This window comes from Lonchura striata, chromosome 6, assembly GCF_046129695.1.
Source record: "Lonchura striata isolate bLonStr1 chromosome 6, bLonStr1.mat, whole genome shotgun sequence".
NCBI lineage: Eukaryota > Metazoa > Chordata > Aves > Passeriformes > Estrildidae > Lonchura > Lonchura striata.
The window spans coordinates 60,359,556-60,378,831 of NC_134608.1; the positions used below are offsets into that span (position 1 = coordinate 60,359,556).

General features: G+C 56.6%; 1 protein-coding gene across 1 annotated transcript; it reads right to left on the reverse strand.

Annotated features, from left to right (window-relative positions):
- Positions 1-6,826: 6,826 nt before the first annotated feature.
- LOC144246538 (serine/threonine-protein kinase pim-1-like) lies at positions 6,827-9,128 on the reverse strand. The gene is made up of 6 exons (XM_077784451.1): positions 8,882-9,128; positions 8,311-8,414; positions 8,168-8,218; positions 7,502-7,868; positions 7,120-7,296; positions 6,827-6,932 (listed from the first exon to the last, which is right to left on the reverse strand). The coding sequence occupies exons 1-6, from the start codon at positions 9,126-9,128 to the stop codon at positions 6,829-6,831; spliced, it is 1,050 nt and encodes a 349-aa protein (XP_077640577.1). The 3' UTR covers positions 6,827-6,828.
- Positions 9,129-19,276: the final 10,148 nt, after the last annotated feature.

The window sequence follows — 19,276 nt, forward strand, 5'->3', positions numbered from 1 at the left end:
CAGGGTACATTGGGCACCGGTATCAACTAAAGCTGTATATTTTTGTGGTTCAGATGTGCCAGGCCATCGAATCCACACGGTCCAATAGATCCAATTGTCCCTGTCCTCTACCTGGCTAGAGGCAGGGCCCCTCTATTCCTGGTCATGGTATACGTTGCTTTCTTCTGGTAAATAGGTTCTTGAGGTTCTTTCAAGAGGATTAGTTATATCATTATTCTTATATTGTCTGGAACTCAGTGTTTGAGAGACTGGAGTAGCATTGACTCTTTTTGTGTTAGGTGTTCTTTTTAGTTCACGTACTTGGGCTGTTAAGGAAGAGGTGGGTTTTCCATCCCACTTCCTCATGTCTTCTCTATGCTCCTGAAGAAAAAACCAGAGGTTTCCTCGTGGAGTGTATCCTTTCTTCTTGGCTTGGGAGCGCTGGCTCTTAATGGCAGAGATTTTTCTTGGTTTTGGTGAAATATGGTAGCCTTCTTCTTTGAGTTCCTTTTTTAGTTTCTTATGACTCTCTTCAATGAAGTCCTGGACTTGCTCAGCCAACCTTGTTTCTACGGACGAGACATGGGTACGAAATGGGGTGGTGACCGTATCCTCATAAATTCTTAACTTATTGGCTAAGACGCCCACCCTGTCTTCGCCTTCTCTCCACTGCAGTGTTGCCAGGTAACGAGAGTACATTTTTGGTCCAAGCCGTGCAAATCTCAACCACATTTGTGATATGCACTGGACACAGTCTGGACTTTTAAGAAATTTCTTGTCCTCTGCGAAAATTATCTCCAACACAGCCAATTCCCTCAGGCATCGGATACCTTGTTCCATGGTATTCCATTTTCTTTGGAGTACCTGGAGGTCTTCTTTATAAAGGTATCTGTCCCTCACACTTGCGAGCAGTCGCCGCCAGAGGCTGAGAGTTTCCTGGGTTCTCCCAATCCCCTGGTCAATGACCACATCCCGGGATAGTGATCCCAGTTGTCTGGCCTCACTTCCATCCAGAATGGTGTCATTGGCTGCAGTGTCCCAGATGCGGAGAAGCCAGGTCAGGATGGACTCATTTGTCTGGCGGGTGAATTCTCTCCGCAGGTCACGTAGCTCTCCCAGGGATAGAGAACGAGTGATGATCTCTGGTTCCGTCTCTTCCGCTGGGTGCGAGGGTCCTGCAGTGTCCTCATCAGTCACTATGCGGACTGATTTGCTCCTCGATTTTTTCTTCTGAACGGGGGCAACTACTATGGGTTTAGGCTGCTTTGGTTTGGTGATGGTTTGTGTGGAGATGCTGATGGCGCTTTCTGTTCCTTCCTCCTCTGTGCTGGTCTGTGTAGACATAGACACTTTTTCTTTGCTTTTTGTTTTTTCCTCCATGACAGTCTGCGTAGACACGGACACTGTTGTTTTCTTTTTGGTTCCTTCTTTCTCTATGGCAGCCTGCGTTGACATGGATGCTGTTGTGGTATTCTGTACAGGCACAGACACTGTTGCTTTGCTTCTTGTTTCTTCTTCCTTAAGAAGACGCTGCACCACACTATGTAGTGTTTTGTTTCTGAGCATGTTGCAGATTGTGCAGAGAAGACAAAGAAGAACTAACAACAACATTATGCTGTCCTTGGCATCCAGAGGGAACTCAACATTTTTAAAAACTGCTGTGTTAAGCTTGAAAGGTTTGAAAACATCAATCTTTACCCCTCCACCCAGGGGCTGGGTGAGGTTGCCAAGGCCTCAGACGTAGCAGCCTAGATTAGGACAAGCAAACAGAATTGAGTACATATTCTAAATCATGTTCATTGCCTCAGAGGTCATAATGCAATAGACATAGTAGACTAATAAAGCAATTTTTATACCATACCCTGGTCTACACATGAGCATTACAATTGCCAAATAATTCCTCACATTCGGGAAAATATAGAGAACTAGGTATAAGACTCAAAAAAGCATGTTAAGCATCATAGTGAATAGGTACCCTCTAGAATACAAGATTGTAATTCTGACTTCTCTCAGGACTTTCTTGCCTCACGTTGGGCACCAAAAATATGTTCTGGTTTGAAAGTAAAACTAGTGAGAGCCTCTAAGTCAGAAATACAATTTTTTGGGAAAAGGCGAAAAGGACAAAAATACATGTAATAATATAAAGGGAAAGGCTACTGACAAAGTCAGAATACAACCTGGCCAGCATGCTGGTAGCAGTCTGAATTGGAACAGCTGCAGTCATCTTGGGATGGCAGATGTAGTTGCTGTGTCTTTTTGGAGAACCTGTGAAAAGGCTCTCCTCTGTCTAGAAATCTCCAGTTTTATCCAGGTGGGAATGCCTAACTCCTCCCCTTGGGCAGAGCATCTCACAATGGGTTATTATGAGTTACAAGGTGTGTCCTTAATCACCTCCTCTTCCTGGACAGTGTTATCTCTGAGTCATGTGGCCAGGCATTGATGGGGCCATTAGAGCAGATAAGGAAAACTGCCCCAAGGCAATTCTTACTCAGATGGTAATTGGAAAACGTTTTTTTTTTTTTAAATCTTGGACAAGAAGCTACCACCATTGCAACTTAGTGTCAGATGTCCGAGAAGGCCTACTTACTGAGAAGTAAACACAGAGGCGTGGGCAGTCCCACAGAAATGTGGAAAATTAGATATGCAACCTCTCCAAATCACTTCGGAGCCACCAGGACAAGTGGTGTCTAGAAAGCAATGCCCTGTTTCAAAGGAGAGAAGGAAAGGGGTTCCAGCCTGTTACTGAGCTCCTGTTCAAGGCAGGTCTTTTGGGGCCATGAGTGTCTCCCTAGAACACTGCTATCCCTGTCAGGTAAGAGCCTGGCAGAATCTGAAAGAATTCTAAAGAATTCTAAAGTGTTAAAAAGCAGATGAACTGAGCCTCCTGCCCTAGCCCTTCCAGACAGGGAAAAAGAAGTTGAATTTTATGTGGATGTTGAACAGGAGCATGCCAAAGGTGTTCTCGTGCAAGAACACCACAGGGCTGTACTTGAAGACCGATGGTCCATCTTTGTAAAATGTTAAACCCCTCGGCAAGGGGTGGCCCCAGTGTTTGCAAAATTGTGCAGCCACAGCTTTACTTGTAATATGATTAGAAAAAAATAAAGCCACGGCTTTAATTGTAACAGAAGACTGCAAGAGGCTATCTTATCCTTAAAGCTTCACATCAAATTAAGTCTTTATTAACCTAAAGAGCTTTTCCTGGCATCGGAAATTTAGAACTAAGAAGCAGAGAAGGGTTTAACCCCTTGTCATATTTTGACACTGGCACAATTCCAGCACCCCCATGAAAATACAACCTCTCAATTGAATGCTGTTAAATGTGATCAGGAAAAGAGCAAAGCAGGCCCAAGCTTAATAAGAAGGAAAAAAACTTTATTAAGCTACTACTACTATACTACTATAAAAGAAAATAAAGAAAGAAAAGCACACACAAAATCAAAAATCAAAACCTTTCAAAACATTCCTCCTCCCACCACCCAACTCCAACAAACCACAGTGAGACACATTTGCACCCTTAGTCAAGTATTCACCCTTCAATATAGTCAATACTAAGTCCATCAGGGGATGGAGGAGTCTCCCTTGCACCACAGACCGCCAGGAAACACAGCTGCCACTTCTTGTGTTTCCATGTCACACATGGCACTGCCTGGAGAAAATCTGCCAGTGTGACCCTCTCCTTTCCATGGACAGTGCTCTCACCACCAATGCATGGATGGAAAGGCTGCTTTTAGGATTTTTCCTTTCAAGGATGCTCTGCCAAGAGGGGAAAAAAACAACAGTTCAGTTTTTGGGACCACAGTCCCCCTCATTTTCTTCCTCCCCTGGGGCCGAGGGTCTCAGGAACAGAGATCTTTTCTCTTCTTCTTCTCTGAAGACAGGGGGCACCACCACAAACCTCCCCGACTTTTCTCTGTTCACTCCACTCCTGTCTTTTCTCAGCTGCTGAAGCAGGTCTCTTGGCTCACCGGCATCCTCCTAAAATACAGTCTCTCTTGGAGGAGAAAATCGGTTCAGTCTGTGGCTAACAAGAAAAAGTCCAGGCAAAAGCCACTCCATCATCATCTCCCCCAGTCTTCTTCTCCTAACATTCCAGGTCCCAGGCTGTCTCTCTTCCTCTCTTTCAAACTGAGGAGGAGTAAAATTTCACAAAGCTTTAATTTCTCAAGGAAGGGTTAAAAGTCCCGACTCCCAGGATGGCTCGCTGCCCGGATTGCCAGCTCCCACGGCTGGGCACCTTGTGGCCTTGTGGCCCCCCCCGCTCTTCTCCTTCCCCGCGGCGTACTGCTGATAAACCACCGCTGTCTCTTTCTCTCTCTCTCTCTCTCTCTCGACTTTGGGGGAGAAGGCAGACATCCCAGATTTCTCCACCCTTCAATCTGCAGGGGGCCAGCCTGGTTCCAGTCCCTCCACCCTTGGGCCTACCTCAAGCTGGGCTGCATGGGTCCCCTCCATCCAGCCATGGGCCGGGCAGGAGAGTCCTGCACTGAACCTGACTGGAACCAAAGAGCGAGAGTTCTCCTGGGAATTCTGCCTTTAACCCCTCTGTGTTCTCAGAGGCGTGTCCACTTTCAATTGGTCACTCCAAGTGTCAATATCCAAATTGACTTCTTCCTTCTGAGAAGATTCATATTCCTGTCAAACCACGACATCCCACGTCATGTTTAACTGGTCCCGAGGGAGGAGATCTGAAGGACATTCATGACTGGATTCAGATAATAGATCTCTAGATGCCAAGGAGATATTCAATGACCTGCCTTGGAGTTAAGTTTTTGGATTTTCATTTTCCTGGAGCAGTAAATTAGGATGTTGCTGGAGGTTTCTGCTGGTGGTCCCAACAGGGCAGCCATTTGGTGCAGCCCATGAAGCTGGCATCACAGGTGTCGTGGTTTGACACGGAAAGAGAATTTTTTCCGGAAGGAAGAGGTCAATTTAGTTATTGACCAATTGAAAGTAGACACGCCTGTGAGAACACAGAGGAGTTAAAAGCAGAATTCCCAGGGGACCTCGCTCTCTTTAGTTCCAGTCAGCGTGCAGTGCAAACCTCCCCTGCCCAGCAACGAGCTGGGTGGGGAAGGGGAAGCCCCATGGCCTGAGAAAGGTAGGCCCCAAGGGTGGTGGAAGGACTGGAACCGGGCTGGCCCCTGCAGATGGAAGGGTGGAAGAAATCTGGGATGTCTCCATTTCCCCCCCCAGAGTTCCTCTCCCGAGAGGGAGAGAGAAAGCCACAAGGAAGGAGGAGCCGGGGGAGCTGCAAGGTGCCCAGTTGTGTGGGAGTTGCTGGATGTCCAGGCATCGAGCCATCCTGGGAGTTTGGACTTTTAACCCTTCCTTGAGAAATGAAAGCTTTGTGAATCTTCCTTTCCCCTCCTCGGTTTGAAAGAGAGGAAGAGGGACACCTTGGACCCTGGGATGGGATGTTGGAAGGAGGAATTCTGGATGGGAGGGGGACAAGGAGTGGCTTTTGGCTGGACTTTTCCGTGTTAGCCACAACCTGAACCAAATCTTCTCCTTCAAGAGGGACTGTGTTTTGGGAGGATGCCAGTGATTCAAGAGATCTGCTTCAGCTGGGAAAAAGACAAAAGTGGAGTGAACAGAGAAAAGGTTAGGGGGTTTGTGGTGGCACCCCCTGCCCTGGAAAGGAAAGAGAAGAGAAGAAGATCTCTGTTCTTGAGCCCTCGGCCCCAAGGGAAAATGGGGGGGACTGTGGTCCCAAACAATGAAAAACTGTTGTTTTCTCCCCTCTTGGCAGGGCATCCTTGAAAGGAAAAATCCTAAAGGCAGTCTGACCATCCATGCATTGTGGTGAGAGCACTGTGCATGGAAAGGAGAAGGGTCACCATGGCAAACTTTTCTCCGGGCGGTGCCATGTGTGACATGGAAACACAGGATGTGGAGCTGTGTTTCTTGGGGGGTCTGTGGCACAGGAGAGACTCTGTTCCCTCGATGGACTGAGTATCAATTGTTTGGAGGGTGGAAACCTGATTGGGGTCCAGATTGTGTCTCACTGTGGTTTGTTGGAGTTGGGTGGTGGGGGGAGGAATGTTTTGCAAGGTTTTCATTTGATCTTTGTGTGTTTTTTTTTTTCCCTTCTTTAGTTTTCTCTTTTCTTTTGTAGTAGTAGTTTAATAAAGTTTTTTTCCTGTTATTAAGGTTGGGCCTGCTTTGCTCTATTCTAGATTCCACTTCACAGCATTCAAGGGAGGGATCACATTTTCATGGGGGCACTGGCATTGTGCCAGTGTCAAACCATGACAACAGTCCATGTGGGGGTGTAGGACAGATCCTTGTGTTCTGCTTCTTTCCCTCTCCACTCCCCAGTGCCACCAGCTGCCCCGGGCAATGACGGGGTTCCGGGCTGAGCGAGGGCAGTGCGAAGGTGCAGCAGCTCAAGGATCCACTCCCTGCGCACTTCCTGGGACAGGGCTGCCCTGGGCCTTGGCATGGACAGAGGGAGAGTCCCCCTTCTCTGCTCGGTCTGACCCTCCTGCCCCAGCCTCACTCGGTTCCATTCATGTGCCTCCTGTAAGCTACGCTCTCCACACAGATCCTGGTTCTGATCCTTGCATCCACAGCACTGTTTTTCCTGGAATTTAGCCAGGGCTTCCCCTGTGTGAGGGATAGGGATATGTAGGAGGAGTGTGGTGGGCTCTCTTCCACCACCATTAGCGATTTCAGGCCCTCAAGGGCTCCTGTGCCTCCCTTTTCCCCACCAATATTCCTCTTTAGCTGAAGTTACTGACAAGGACCAGCCTTGACAGACCAAAATGAGTTTGTTGTTTTATTTCTCGGGTCCTCAGCCCTGCGTGGGACTCGGTGAGTGGGTGCTGCAGAGGCTCCGGCAAGGCATCAAGAACGCCGGCCCTGCACCCAAGGGTGGCGCGAGATCTCGTCCAGCTCCGGCCTGTCCGCAGGGTGCTTGGCCAAACACCATCGGATCAGGTGCTGGAGCTCTGGGGAGAGAAGCCAGAAAGCGCCGGTCAGCGGCAGAGTCTCCTGGCCAGCTGCCCCCGTCGGCACGGGCCCCTCCTGCGGCCGGCCCTGGAGGGCAGAGCCACGTCCCACCGAGCTGCGTGAGGGCCGCGCCGGGCTGAGCGCTGCCAGCTGCCAAAGCCCGGCGTCTTGAGGCCAGACACCCACCTGGAGAGAGCTGCTGCCCGAAGGAGAGCTTGCCCAGCACGATGGCATGGTCGTCCTGGAAGGGGAGGCTCCCACACACCATGACGTACAGCAGCACGCCCAGGGACCAGACGGTGGCCGCGTGGCCGTGGTAGCAGCCGAGCCAGATCCACTCGGGCGGGCTGTACGCGTGGGTTCCTAGGGGAGACGGGCGGCGCTGGCCGGGCGCAGGCTGCTGCCTTCCAGAGCCTGGTGCCAGCCTCCTGGCCGAGGCAGGGCCCGCACCCACGGCCACAGCTTCCCTCCGAGGCCACCCCGCATCCCCCGGCCAGCTGGCCAAAGGCACGAAACCATTCCGCGAGGCCAAGAAGGCACCGGGAGCAGGGCCCAGGCCATGGCTCACCGGCAAAGCCCGTGAAGGCCCGCTCCTGGAGGAAGGCGCCGCAGCCGAAGTCGATCAGCTTCAGGTCGCCGCTCTCCGGGTCCACCAGCAGGTTCTCCGGCTTGATGTCCCGGTGCAGGACGCCGCAGGCGGTGCAGTGCCGCACGGCCTCCAGCACCTGGCAGAAAAGCCAGCGCGCCTGCACCTCGCAGAGGCAGCCCTGCTCCTGCAGGAACTGCAGGAGATCCTGCGATGCCTCCGGGCGCTCCAGCACCAGCACGAAGCTGTCGGGCAGCTCAAACCAGTCCAGGAGCTGGATGATGTTGTGGCAGCCAGAGCCCACCTTCTCCATCAGCACCACCTCCAAGGGCACGCGGGTGCCGTCGGGCTGTCAGCGGGAGACAATCAGTGCCTCGGGCAGGCCTGCAGCTGCTGCTGCTGCTGCTGCTGCTGCAGCCCTGGGGCTGCGCTGCGCCCTGCCCGGGATGCCCCAGTGCCCCTGGCGCAGCCTCCCTGCCGCCTGCGCTGCCTCCCGCCCGGGGGATGCTCGGGGGGCCCCTGCCCGGCCCCAGCACCGCTGTTGGCCGTGCCCGGGCCCGCGGGGCTGCGGCTCCGCACGCCGAGCCCGCCCCGGGATTCTCCCTGCCCGCCGCGCCCCGCTCTGTCCCGCTGGCCCCGCTCGCTCACCAGCTCGTCCCACTGCAGGACGCTCTCCCGGTCCACGCGTTTGATGGCCACCTGCGAGCCACGGAGAGAGGAGGGCTGAGCTCCAGCCCTGCCGCTCCCCGCCGCTGCCCCTCCTGCCCCGCCCGGCCGCGGCGGCCACTCACCGGGCTCCCGTCCGAGAGGCGGATGCCCGAGTAGACGGTGCCGAAGCCGCCGCTGCCCAGCTGCGGGCCCAGCAGGTACCGCTCCTGCCGCTGCCTCCTTTGCCCTGCGGCCGAGAGAAGCCATCAGCCTGGCGCCCAGAACGCCCCGCAAGTGCCCGCGAGTGAAGCGGGCCGGGCCCCCGCGGCCGCCGCGCTCTCACCTGCTTCGTGCTGCGCGCCGGGCAGCGGCCACGGCCCTGCAGCCGCCGGGCTGGCGAGCGGCGGAGCCGGGCCGGGGCAGCGCGCACAGGCGGCTGCGGCAGCCCCGGGGCAGCGGGCCGGGGCGGCACCGTCGCTGTCCCCGGCGGCGTGGGCTGGGCTCCGCTCCTGCCGACGGCCGGGGCTGCAGCCCGAGCCTTGGCCCGGGGGAGTCCCGGGAGCGGCTGCAAGGCAGACAGGGCTTGTTCACGCCGTGCATCGCAGGCGCTGCAAACAGCCGGCGACTCGGCTGCTCGCAGGGGCCCTGGCCTGGCCGGGCCGCGCCCCTGCATTGCCCCGGGGGAGCCTCAGGCAGCTACTCGGGAGATCTCACCTGCTGCTAGAAAGCCCTTGGCGGCACTCGAGGGCTGTCTTGGGGCAGCTCCCTGCAGATGGAGGAGCCTCCGTAGCGTCTGGAGGCTCGTCTCCACCACCAGGCCCGGGCTGTCGCTGGCGGGCAGATCCGGCACAGCGTCCTGGCTGTCCTGGCCGCTCTGGGATGACCACTGCTGGCTCCAGGACACTGGCTGCCCCGCCAGCTGCTCCTGAGCGGGCTCCCCTGCATCGGGCTGGGCTCCCATTTGGACTTGCGGGCTCTCCCCTGCCTCGTCAAGGGTCAGGATTGCGCCCGTGCTGCTGAAGTGCACGAGTCCAAGGGAGCCGGGAGACCTGGGCACAGGCTCTGCACCTTGTGCAGGCTGACAGGTCTCACTGAGCCTCTGCGAGGGATGGAGGCTGTCAGAGAGAGCAGAGGCTCCTGGCAGGGTGCAGGGTCTCTGACAGCCTGAGGTTCCTGCATGGATGCTGGTGGATTCCCCCTGCTGAGCCACCCTTGCAGGGCTTGAGGCTCTCCCAGGGATGGAGAATGTTGCTGGGAGCAGCCTCTGGAAGGGATGGAGGCCTCTGGAGGAGCTGTCCGAGGCACAGCAGGGCAGGTGGCCTCGCTTCAGCAGCTCCTGCAGTTCTGCCCACAAGGCCTGCCACATCCCCGAGTAGAGCGGCGCACGTGTCCCGCTGCCATCCCCGAGGTGCAGCATCAGTTCCCGCAGCTCCCGGGCCTCTGCCAGGCAGGGGCCGCAGCTGCAGGGGCTGCCCAGGGGGCTGGCGGGAGCACGCGGCCGCTTGCCAGGAGCGGCCCGAGGCCTGGGGAACCTGGGAGCCGCAGGGGCTCCTCGCTTCCTCCGTGAGCCTCTGGGCCTGGCCCTGCGGCGCTTGCTCCTCTTGGCTGTCCGTGCCCGCCGGCTCCGTGGCTGCCGGTGGCCAAAGGCCCACCAGAGAGCCACGGCGGCCAGCAGCAGGACAAGCGCAGCCATCAGCACGTCACCGGCACCCATGGCTCCAGCACGTCCCGTCGCGGCTGCACTGGCAGCTGCGGGCGCTGGCCCCTTTTATCCAGCGACAGCGCGGTGATGTCGCAGCGATGTCACAGTGCTGCGGCCAGCACAGCCCTGGGACATCACAGCCCTGCCTCACGCCAGCGCTCTGCCCCTTTGTGCCCTCACAGCCCAGCCTCGGCCCCGCCCTCCGCAGTGCCCCAGCAGGGATCAGGGGGCTCCCTATGGGCACTTGCCAGCTCTCTGGAGCACAGTGGGTGGAAGATTCTTCTTTAAGTGGCACACAGGGATGAGGAGGGGAATGTTGATGGTCTCACCTTCTTGCTGGCAGAGCATGGGATATGGATTGTCCAATGGGACACTGCAAAGTCCTTGAGGAGGGCAAGCCCCACTCAGCAACATCTAAGCCATCCGTGTGCTATCTACCACATTCCCGTCCTGAATCCAAACCCAGCTCTTTGCAGCTCCCTGGGAAGAAAATTAATCTTATCCCATTGAAGACCCGTGCATCAGCCCCTTCTTCACCCCGCACACCCTGTCTCTGTTCGTCTCACACCTGGACTCCTGCCCCAGGTGTATTATGCGAGCGACAGGATCAAAACTCCACTTCAAATCCTGAAATAGAACCTGCATTGCTTTCCCATCATCCATGAGACAGGTGACCTTGTGATAGTGGCATAGTCAATCAGACAGGAATTTCCCTGACTGTGGACTCGTGACTGACACCATGAAAGGTTTCAAGCGGAAACATTTCATTATTCCCCTGTAGAAACTTTTATACTCTTTTCCCTCAAATGCGTAATATCTGTGTACCCTCTTACTCTTTTGGTGGTTGGTCAATAAACATCAGCATTCCATGCTTCTTTTCCTTCAGTGCTCTTCATCTATCTTATACAGCTGCACCCCATTAGGGATGAGGCTGGGCCGCAGCCCCATTCCCTGTGTCCCATAATCTGTTCTCCTACATTTCCCTCCGTTATCTCACGCTGCCCTGTCCAGATGCTGGCGCTGTCCTTCCATCACTTCCCAGTAGTGCCAATGATGGCCTTTCCTGCTGTCAAGGCTAGATTATCAGGGCTGGCGTTTCCTGGAGACTCCAAGCCCTTCCTGTCAAATCAGATACAGCTGGAGAACACAGCTGGAGCCAGCGTGGAATTCCTTGTCTTTCAGGACCTTGGGCAGAGGATGTAGGGGCTTCCTGTTGGGACATATTGGGATGAATCCCATCCAATGCCACAGCCTCATAGATATTGTTCTGGTCCAAGCCAGTGGTACTTGGCAGAGCCAGGGTCTGTGGGACAGGGACACTGGGAACAGCTAAAGGCAGAGAGGATGCTCAGAGAGCAGAATTCGCACGGGATTCTGCCACTCCAAGTGGGCCGAGCCATGCTTGGCATGGCTTTGGGCATCAGGGTTCTGCTGGTCCTGTTGGGCTGCAGAGCCACGGAGGGCTGAGCTGAGTGTCAGGCACCCCTGGAGAGCTGGGAGAAAGACTGTGGGCAGGACACGGGGTCCCAGTGACCTGCCATCCCCAGTGCCCGTGTGGTGGCCACACCTGTCCTTCCAGTGGCCCCACAAGAACTGGTCTCCCAGTTGCTTCAGGGCCTGGAAGGATCTCTCAACCCTCACTAGGTGCCAAACCCCAGCGTCTGGCTGGCCATGAGCCTGTCCAGAGGTTATGGACACCCCGGGTCCAGAAGTGGCTGCCCCAGGAGGTCAAGGGGGAGGCAGTGAGAAGATCCCAGCAGGGCAGGGAGGCGAGGAGATGAGGGGGCAGAAGAGGGAAGGGGAGGGAAGGCGTTGGGTCCCAGAGGGCCAGGCACTGCAGGCTCAGCTCTGCTGCCTCTCAGGGCGCCCTGGATGGGCAAGCTGGTGCCAGGTGCCATCTCAGCACGTTCCCCGACTGTCCTCTCATCCTCCCCACAGCCATGACCTCGGGACAGATGGCTCTGCACATCCTTGCCTGTCAAAGACCACCCTAGGTTGCGGGGTGGCTTCGTGTGGTGGAAAAACTTCTCCTCCAACCCATGCTTCCAAAGAAAAGCTCAGCAGTCTCTTGTTGTTCGGTCTCATGGTTGTTTATTGCAAGTTATCTAAAGGATTGTCTTCTGTGGGCTGCTGGAGTTTGCTCAGCAGCTCAGGCAGAGGCACACACACACTCTGACATCCTCTCTGTCTGCCGCCTTCTTCTCTCTCCCCGCCGCTGGCTGCTGCTCTCTTTTATATGGCACATTACATGTTACATGGGTACAGTTTTTCCCCAATGCCTATTACCTATATCAAATGGTGCTTTTCTATCTTTTATATGGCACATCACATGTTACATGGCTACAGTTTTCCCCCAATACCTACTACCTATAATAAATGGTGCTTTTCTACTCTAAACCAATCTGTGGATGCCAACATCGCCAAAAACATGGAGGTAAGGAAGAAGAAAGAGGAAGGACAGGACCAACCAAAATCCCTCCACCTTAAAATGTCTGACCCCCATGTACAAAACTAAAACCCCCCTGTATAAACATTAAAACCCCCCTGTACAGCACTAAAAAATTCTTCCCTCTACTTTGTAACTACTTCTACTATAATATATAACCTTTTGTGACTTCTTGTTCTTCCTGCAAGGTTGGGAAATTGTTACATGGCTCAAACTCAAAATCACAGCTCTTTCCAGCTGTCTGCCAGGGTCTCAAATGCTTCTGACCAGGGCCTGGAACCTCCAAAAATGTCTGAAGGACATTTTGAGTTCCCACACTTGCCTCCTCTTCTGCCAACACAGTCCAGGAAAAATTCTTCCACTACTACTGTTGGTAAATGTGGGAGATAGGTGTGACATGCATGAATTTCTGTTTCTTCCTACTTGTGATTGCAATTTACTGGGAAGAGATTTGATGGCTAAAATGGGAATGTCAATTATGACTGTGAAAGCTGGTAAGGAAGCTGCCGCCCTTGTAGCTTTGTGTCAGATGTCTGAGAAGGCCAAGGCTGAAGTAAACCCAGAGGTGTGGGCAGTCCCACAGAAATGTGGAAAATTAGATATGGAACCTCTCCAAATCACTTTGAAGCCACCAGGACAAGTGGTGTCTAGAAAGCAATGCCCTGTTTCAAAGGAGAGAAGGAAAGGGGTTCCAGCCTGTTACTGAGCTCCTGTTCAAGGCAGGTCTTTTGGAGCCACGGCTGTCTCCCTGGAACACTGCTATGCCTGCCAGGTAAGAGCCTGTCAGAATCTGAAAGAATTTTGAAGTGTTAAAAAGCAGATGAACTGAGCCTCCTGCCCTAGCCCAGACAGGGAAAAGGAATTGGAATTTTAATATGTGCATGATGAACAGGAGCATGCCAAAGGAGTTCTAGTGCAAGAACACCACAGAGCTGTACTTGAAGACCGATGGTCCATCTTTGTAAAATGTTAAACCCCTCGGCGAGGGGTGGCCCCATTATTTGCACAATTGTGCGGCCACAGCATTACTTGTAATATAATTACAAACAAACAAAAAACAGAAAAAAATAAAGCCATATCTTTAATTGTAACTGAAGACTGCAAAAGAATCTCTTATCCTTAAAGCTTCGTGTCAAATTAAGTCTTTGTTAACCAATAGAGCCTCTCCTGGAATGGGAGATTTAGAATTAAGAGGCAGAGGAGGCTTTTACCTCATCTTGCGTTTAGCTGGTCCCGGGGGAGGAGACCTGAAGGAAATTCATGACTGGATTCAGATAATAGATCTCTAGATGCCAAGGAGATATTCAAAGATCCGCCCTGGAGTTAATCTTTGGGATTTTCATTTTCCTGGAGCGGTAAATTAGGATGTTGCTGGAGGTTTCTGCTGGTGGTCCCAACAGGGCAGCCATTTGGTGCAGCCCATGAAGCTGGCATCACAGTCCATGTGGGGGTGTAGGACAGATCCTTGTGTTCTGCTTCTTTCCCTCTCCACTCCCCAGTGCCACCAGCTGCCCCGGGCAATGAGGGGGTTCCGGGCTGAGTGAGGGCAGTGCGAAGGTGCAGCAGCTCAAGGATCCACTCCCTGTGCACTTCCCGGGACAGGGCTGCCCTGGGCCTTGGCATGGACAGAGGGAGAGTCCCCCTTCTCTGCTCGGCCTGACCCTCCTGCCCCAGCCTCACTCGGTTCCATTCATGTGCCTCCTGTGAGCTACGCTCTCCACACAGATCCTGGTTCTGATCCTTGGATCCACAGCACTGTTTTTCCTGGAATTTAGCCAGGGCTTTCCCTGTGTGAGGGATAGGGATATGTAGGAGGAGTGTGTTGGGCTCTCCCCCACCACCGTGAGTGGTTTCAGGCCCCCCAAGGGCTCCTGTGCCTCCCTTTTCCCCACCAATATCCCTCTGTAGCTGAAGTTGCTGACAAGGACCAGCCTTGACAGACCAAAATGAGTTTGTTGTTTTATTTCTCGGGTCCTCAGCCCTGCGTGGGACTCGGTAAGTGGGTGCTGCAGAGGCTCCGGCAAGGCATCAAGAACGCCGGCCCTGCACCCAAGGGTGGCGCGAGATCTCGTCCAGCTCCGGCCTGTCCGCAGGGTGCTTGGCCAAACACCATCGGATCAGGTGCTGGAGCTCTGGGGAGAGAAGCCAGAAAGCGCCGGTCAGCGGCAGAGTCTCCTGGCCAGCTGCCCCCGTCGGCACGGGCCCCTCCTGCGGCCGGCCCTGGAGGGCAGAGCCACGTCCCGCCGAGCTGCGTGAGGGCCGCGCCGGGCTGAGCGCCGCCAGCTGCCAAAGCCCGGCGTCTTGAGGCCGGACACCCACCTGGAGAGAGCTGCTGCCCGAAGGAGAGCTTGCCCAGCACGATGGCATGGTCGTCCTGGAAGGGGAGGCTCCCGCACACCATGACGTACAGCAGCACGCCCAGGGACCAGACGGTGGCCGCGTGGCCGTGGTAGCAGCCGAGCCAGATCCACTCGGGCGGGCTGTACGCGTGGGTTCCTAGGGGAGACGGGCGGCGCTGGCCGGGCGCAGGCTGCTGCCTTCCAGAGCCCGGCGCCAGCCTCCTGGCCGAGGCAGGGCCCGCACCCACGGCCACAGCTTCCCTCCGAGGCCACCCCGCATCCCCCGGACAGCTGGCCAAAGGCACGAAACCATTCCGCGAGGCCAAGAAGGCACCGGGAGCAGGGCCCAGGCCATGGCTCACCGGCAAAGCCCGTGAAGGCCCGCTCCTGGAGGAAGGCGCCGCAGCCGAAGTCGATGAGCTTCAGGTCGCCGCTGTCCGGGTCCACCAGCAGGTTCTCCGGCTTGATGTCCCGGTGCAGGACGCCGCAGGCGGTGCAGTGCCGCACGGCCTCCAGCACCTGGCAGAAAAGCCAGCGCGCCTGCACCTCGCAGAGGCAGCCCTGCTCCTGCAGGAACTGCAGGAGATCCTGCGATGCCTCCGGGCGCTCCAGCACCAGCACGAAGCTGTCGGGCAGCTCAAACCAGTCCAGGAGCTGGATGATGTTGTGGCAGCCAGAGCCCACCTTCTCCATCAGCACCACCTCCAAGGGCACGCGGGTGCCGTCGGGCTGTCAGCGGGAGACAATCGGTGCCTCGGGCAGGCCTGCAGCTGCTGCTGCTGCTGCTGCTGCTGCAGCCCTGGGGCTGCGCTGCGCCCTGCCCGGGATGCCCCAGTGCCCCTGGCGCAGCCTCCCTGCCGCCTGCGCTGCCTCCCGCCCGGGGGATGCTCGGGGGGCCCCTGCCCGGCCCCAGCACCGCTGTTGGCCGTGCCCGGGCCCGCGGGGCTGCGGCTCCGCACGCCGAGCCCGCCCCGGGATTCTCCCTGCCCGCCGCGCCCCGCTCTGTCCCGCTGGCCCCGCTCGCTCACCAGCTCGTCCCACTGCAGGACGCTCTCCCGGGCCACGCGTTTGATGGCCACCTGCGAGCCACGGAGAGAGGAGGGCTGAGCTCCAGCCCTGCCGCTCCCCGCCGCTGCCCCTCCTGCCCCGCCCGGCCGCGGCGGCCACTCACCGGGCTCCCGTCCGAGAGGCGGATGCCCGAGAAGACGGTGCCGAAGCCGCCGCTGCCCAGCTGCGGGCCCAGCAGGTACCGCTCCTGCCGCTGCCTCCTTTGCCCTGCGGTCGAGAGAAGCCGTCAGCCTGGCGCCCAGAACGCCCCGCAAGTGCCCGCGAGTGAAGCGGGCCGGGCCCCCGCGGACGCCGCGCTCTCACCTGCTTCGTGCTGCGCGCCGGGCAGCGGCCACGGCCCTGCAGCCGCCGGGCTGGCGAGCGGCGGAGCCGGGCCGGGGCAGCGCGCACAGGCGGCTGCGGCAGCCCCGGGGCAGCGGGCCGGGGCGGCACCGTCGCTGTCCCCGGCGGCGTGGGCTGGGCTCCGCTCCTGCCGACGGCCGGGGCTGCAGCCCGAGCCTTGGCCCAGGGGAGTCCCGGGAGCGGCTGCAAAGCAGACAGGGCTTGTTCACGCCGTGCATCGCAGGCGCTGCAAAGAGCCGGCGACTAGGCTGCTCTCGGGGGCCCTGGCCTGGCCGGGCCGCGCCCCTGCATTGCCCCGGGGGAGCCTCAGGCAGCTCCTCGGGAGATCTCACCTGCTGCTAGAAAGCCCTTGGCGGCACTCGAGGGCTCTCTTGGGGTAGCCTCCTGCAGATGGAGGAGCCTCCGTAGCGTCTGGAGGCTCGTCTCCACCACCAGGCCCGGGCTGTTGCTGGCGGGCAGATCCGGCACAGCGTCCTGGCTGTCCTGGCCGCTCTGGGATGACCACTGCTGGCTCCAGGACACTGGCTGCCCCGCCAGCTGCTCCTGAGCGGGCTCCCCTGCATCGGGCTGGGCTCCCATTTGGACTTGCGGGCTCTCCCCTGCCTCGTCAAGGGTCAGGATTGCGCCCGTGCTGCTGAAGTGCACGAGTCCAAGGGAGCCGGGAGACCTGGGCACAGGCTCTGCACCTTGTGCAGGCTGACAGGTCTCACTGAGCCTCTGCGAGGGATGGAGGCTGTCAGAGAGAGCAGAGGCTCCTGGCAGGGTGCAGGGTCTCTGACAGCCTGAGGTTCCTGCATGGATGCTGGTGGCTTCCCCCTGCTGAGCCACCCTTGCAGGGCTTGAGGCTCTCCCAGGGATGGAGAATGTTGCTGGGAGCAGCCTCTGGAAGGGATGGAGGCCTCTGGAGGAGCTGTCCGAGGCACAGCAGGGCAGGTGGCCTCGCTTCAGCAGCTCCTGCAGTTCTGCCCACAAGGCCTGCCACATCCCCGAGTAGAGCGGCGCACGTGTCCCGCTGCCATCCCAGAGCTGCAGTATCAGTTCCCGCAGCTCCCGGGCCTCTGCCAGGCAGGGGCCGCAGCCGCAGGGGCTGCCCAGGGGGCTGGCGGGAGCACGCGGCCGCTTGCCAGGAGCGGCCCGAGGCCTGGGGAACCTGGGAGCCGCAGGGGCTCCTCGCTTCCTCCGTGAGCCTCTGGGCCTGGCCCTCCGGCGCTTGCTCCTCTTGGCTGTCCGTGTCCGCCGGCTGCGTGGCTGCCGGTGGCCAAAGGCCCACCAGAGAGCCACGGCGGCCAGCAGCAGGACAAGCGCAGCCATCAGCACGTCACCGGCACCCATGGCTCCAGCACGTCCCGTCGCGGCTGCACTGGCAGCTGCGGGCGCTGGCCCCTTTTATCCAGCGACAGCGCGGTGATGTCGCAGCGATGTCACAGTGCTGCGGCCAGCACAGCCCTGGGACATCACAGCCCTGCCTCACGCCAGCGCTCTGCCCCTTTGTGCCCTCACAGCCCTGCCTCGGCCCCGCCCTCCGCAGTGCCCCAGCAGGGATCAGGGGGCTCCCTATGGGCACTTGCCAGCTCTCTGGAGCACAGTGCGTGGAAGATTCTTCTTTAAGTGTCACACAGGGATGAAGTGGGGAATGTTGATGGTCTCACCTCCTTGCTGGCAGAGCATGGGACATGGATTGTCCAATGGGACACTGCAAAGTCCTTGAGGAGGGCAAGTCCCACTCAGCAACATCCAAGCCGTCCGTGTGCTATCTACCACATTCCTGTCCTGAATCCAAACCCAGCTCTTTGCAGCTCCCTGGTAAGAAAATGGATCTTATCCCATTGAAAACTGGTACCTCAGCCCATTCTTCGCCCAGCACACCCTGTCTCTGTTTGTGTTACACCTGGACACCTGCTCCAGATATATTCTGTGAGGGACAGGATCAAAACTCTAAATCCTGAAATAGAACCTGCATTGCCTTCCCATCATCCAGGAGATGGGTGACCTGCTGGTAGTGGCATAGTCAATCAGACAGGAATGTCCCTGGCTGCGGACCCGTGACTGACACCATGAAAGGTTTCAAGCGCCAGCATTTTATTATTCCCCAGTACAAACTTCTATACCCTTTTCCCTCACATGCGTAATATCTGTGTGCCCTTTTACTCTTTTGTGGTTGGCCAATAAACCTCACTATTCAATGCTTCTGTTCCTTCAGTGCTGTTCACCTGTCTTCTACAGCTGCACCCCATTAGGGATGAGGCTGGGCCGCAGCCCCATTCCCTGTTTCCCATAATCTGTTCTCCTACATTTCCCTCCATTATCTCACGCTGCCCTGTCCAGATGCTGACCCTGTCCTTCCATCACTTCCCAGTTGTGCCAATGATGGCCTTTGCTGCTATCAAGATCAGATTATCAGGGCTGGAGTTTCCTGGAGACTCCAAGCCCTTCCTGTCAAGTCAGATACAGCTGGAGAACACAGAGCCAGCATGGACCTCCTTGTCATTCAGGAGCTTGGGCAGAGGATTTAGGGGCTTCCTTTTGGGACATATCTGGATGAATCCTATCCAATGCCACAGCATCATAGATATTGTTCTGGTCCAAGTTGTCCCAGGCATTTCCACATGAAAAATCACTGTAACACCACTGTCCTTCTCCTGTTGGACACCCTTTGGCACCCAGAGAAGCCTGTGGCACTTGGCAGAGCCAGGCTCTGTGGGACAAGGACACTGGGAACAGCTAAAAGCAGAGAGGATGCTCAGAGAGCTGAATTCCCACAGGATTCTGCTGAAACCAGGGTCCTCATAAGACAGGAAAGCTGGACAGGACAGAACGCACGTCGAGCCAATATGGTTAATCCAACGTTCTCTGCTTCTTAGCGAGAAGATAGCAGTTTATATACACTTCTATAGAGTTTACAGTTTACAAAGGCACTCTCATTGGCAAGTGAACATTGTTTATCTTTGTCTTAAGTTTGCCTAAACCTCACACTATAAACCTATACTGCTTCACACCCAGACAGCCCAGTGCTTCCCATCACACCTTAATATAATTTCTATCTGCGCCACAAACTCTTAATTTCTAACTTCTTCACAGGCTTAGAGGGCCTCACAAGGCTCAAATCTGAGGCCTAGACTGGAGTAGCTCAAATCTCATTCTGAACATAATTCATGCCCTCTCTGTCTCAGAAATGCTGCAACACCCTACTACTATTGGTAATGTGGAGATAG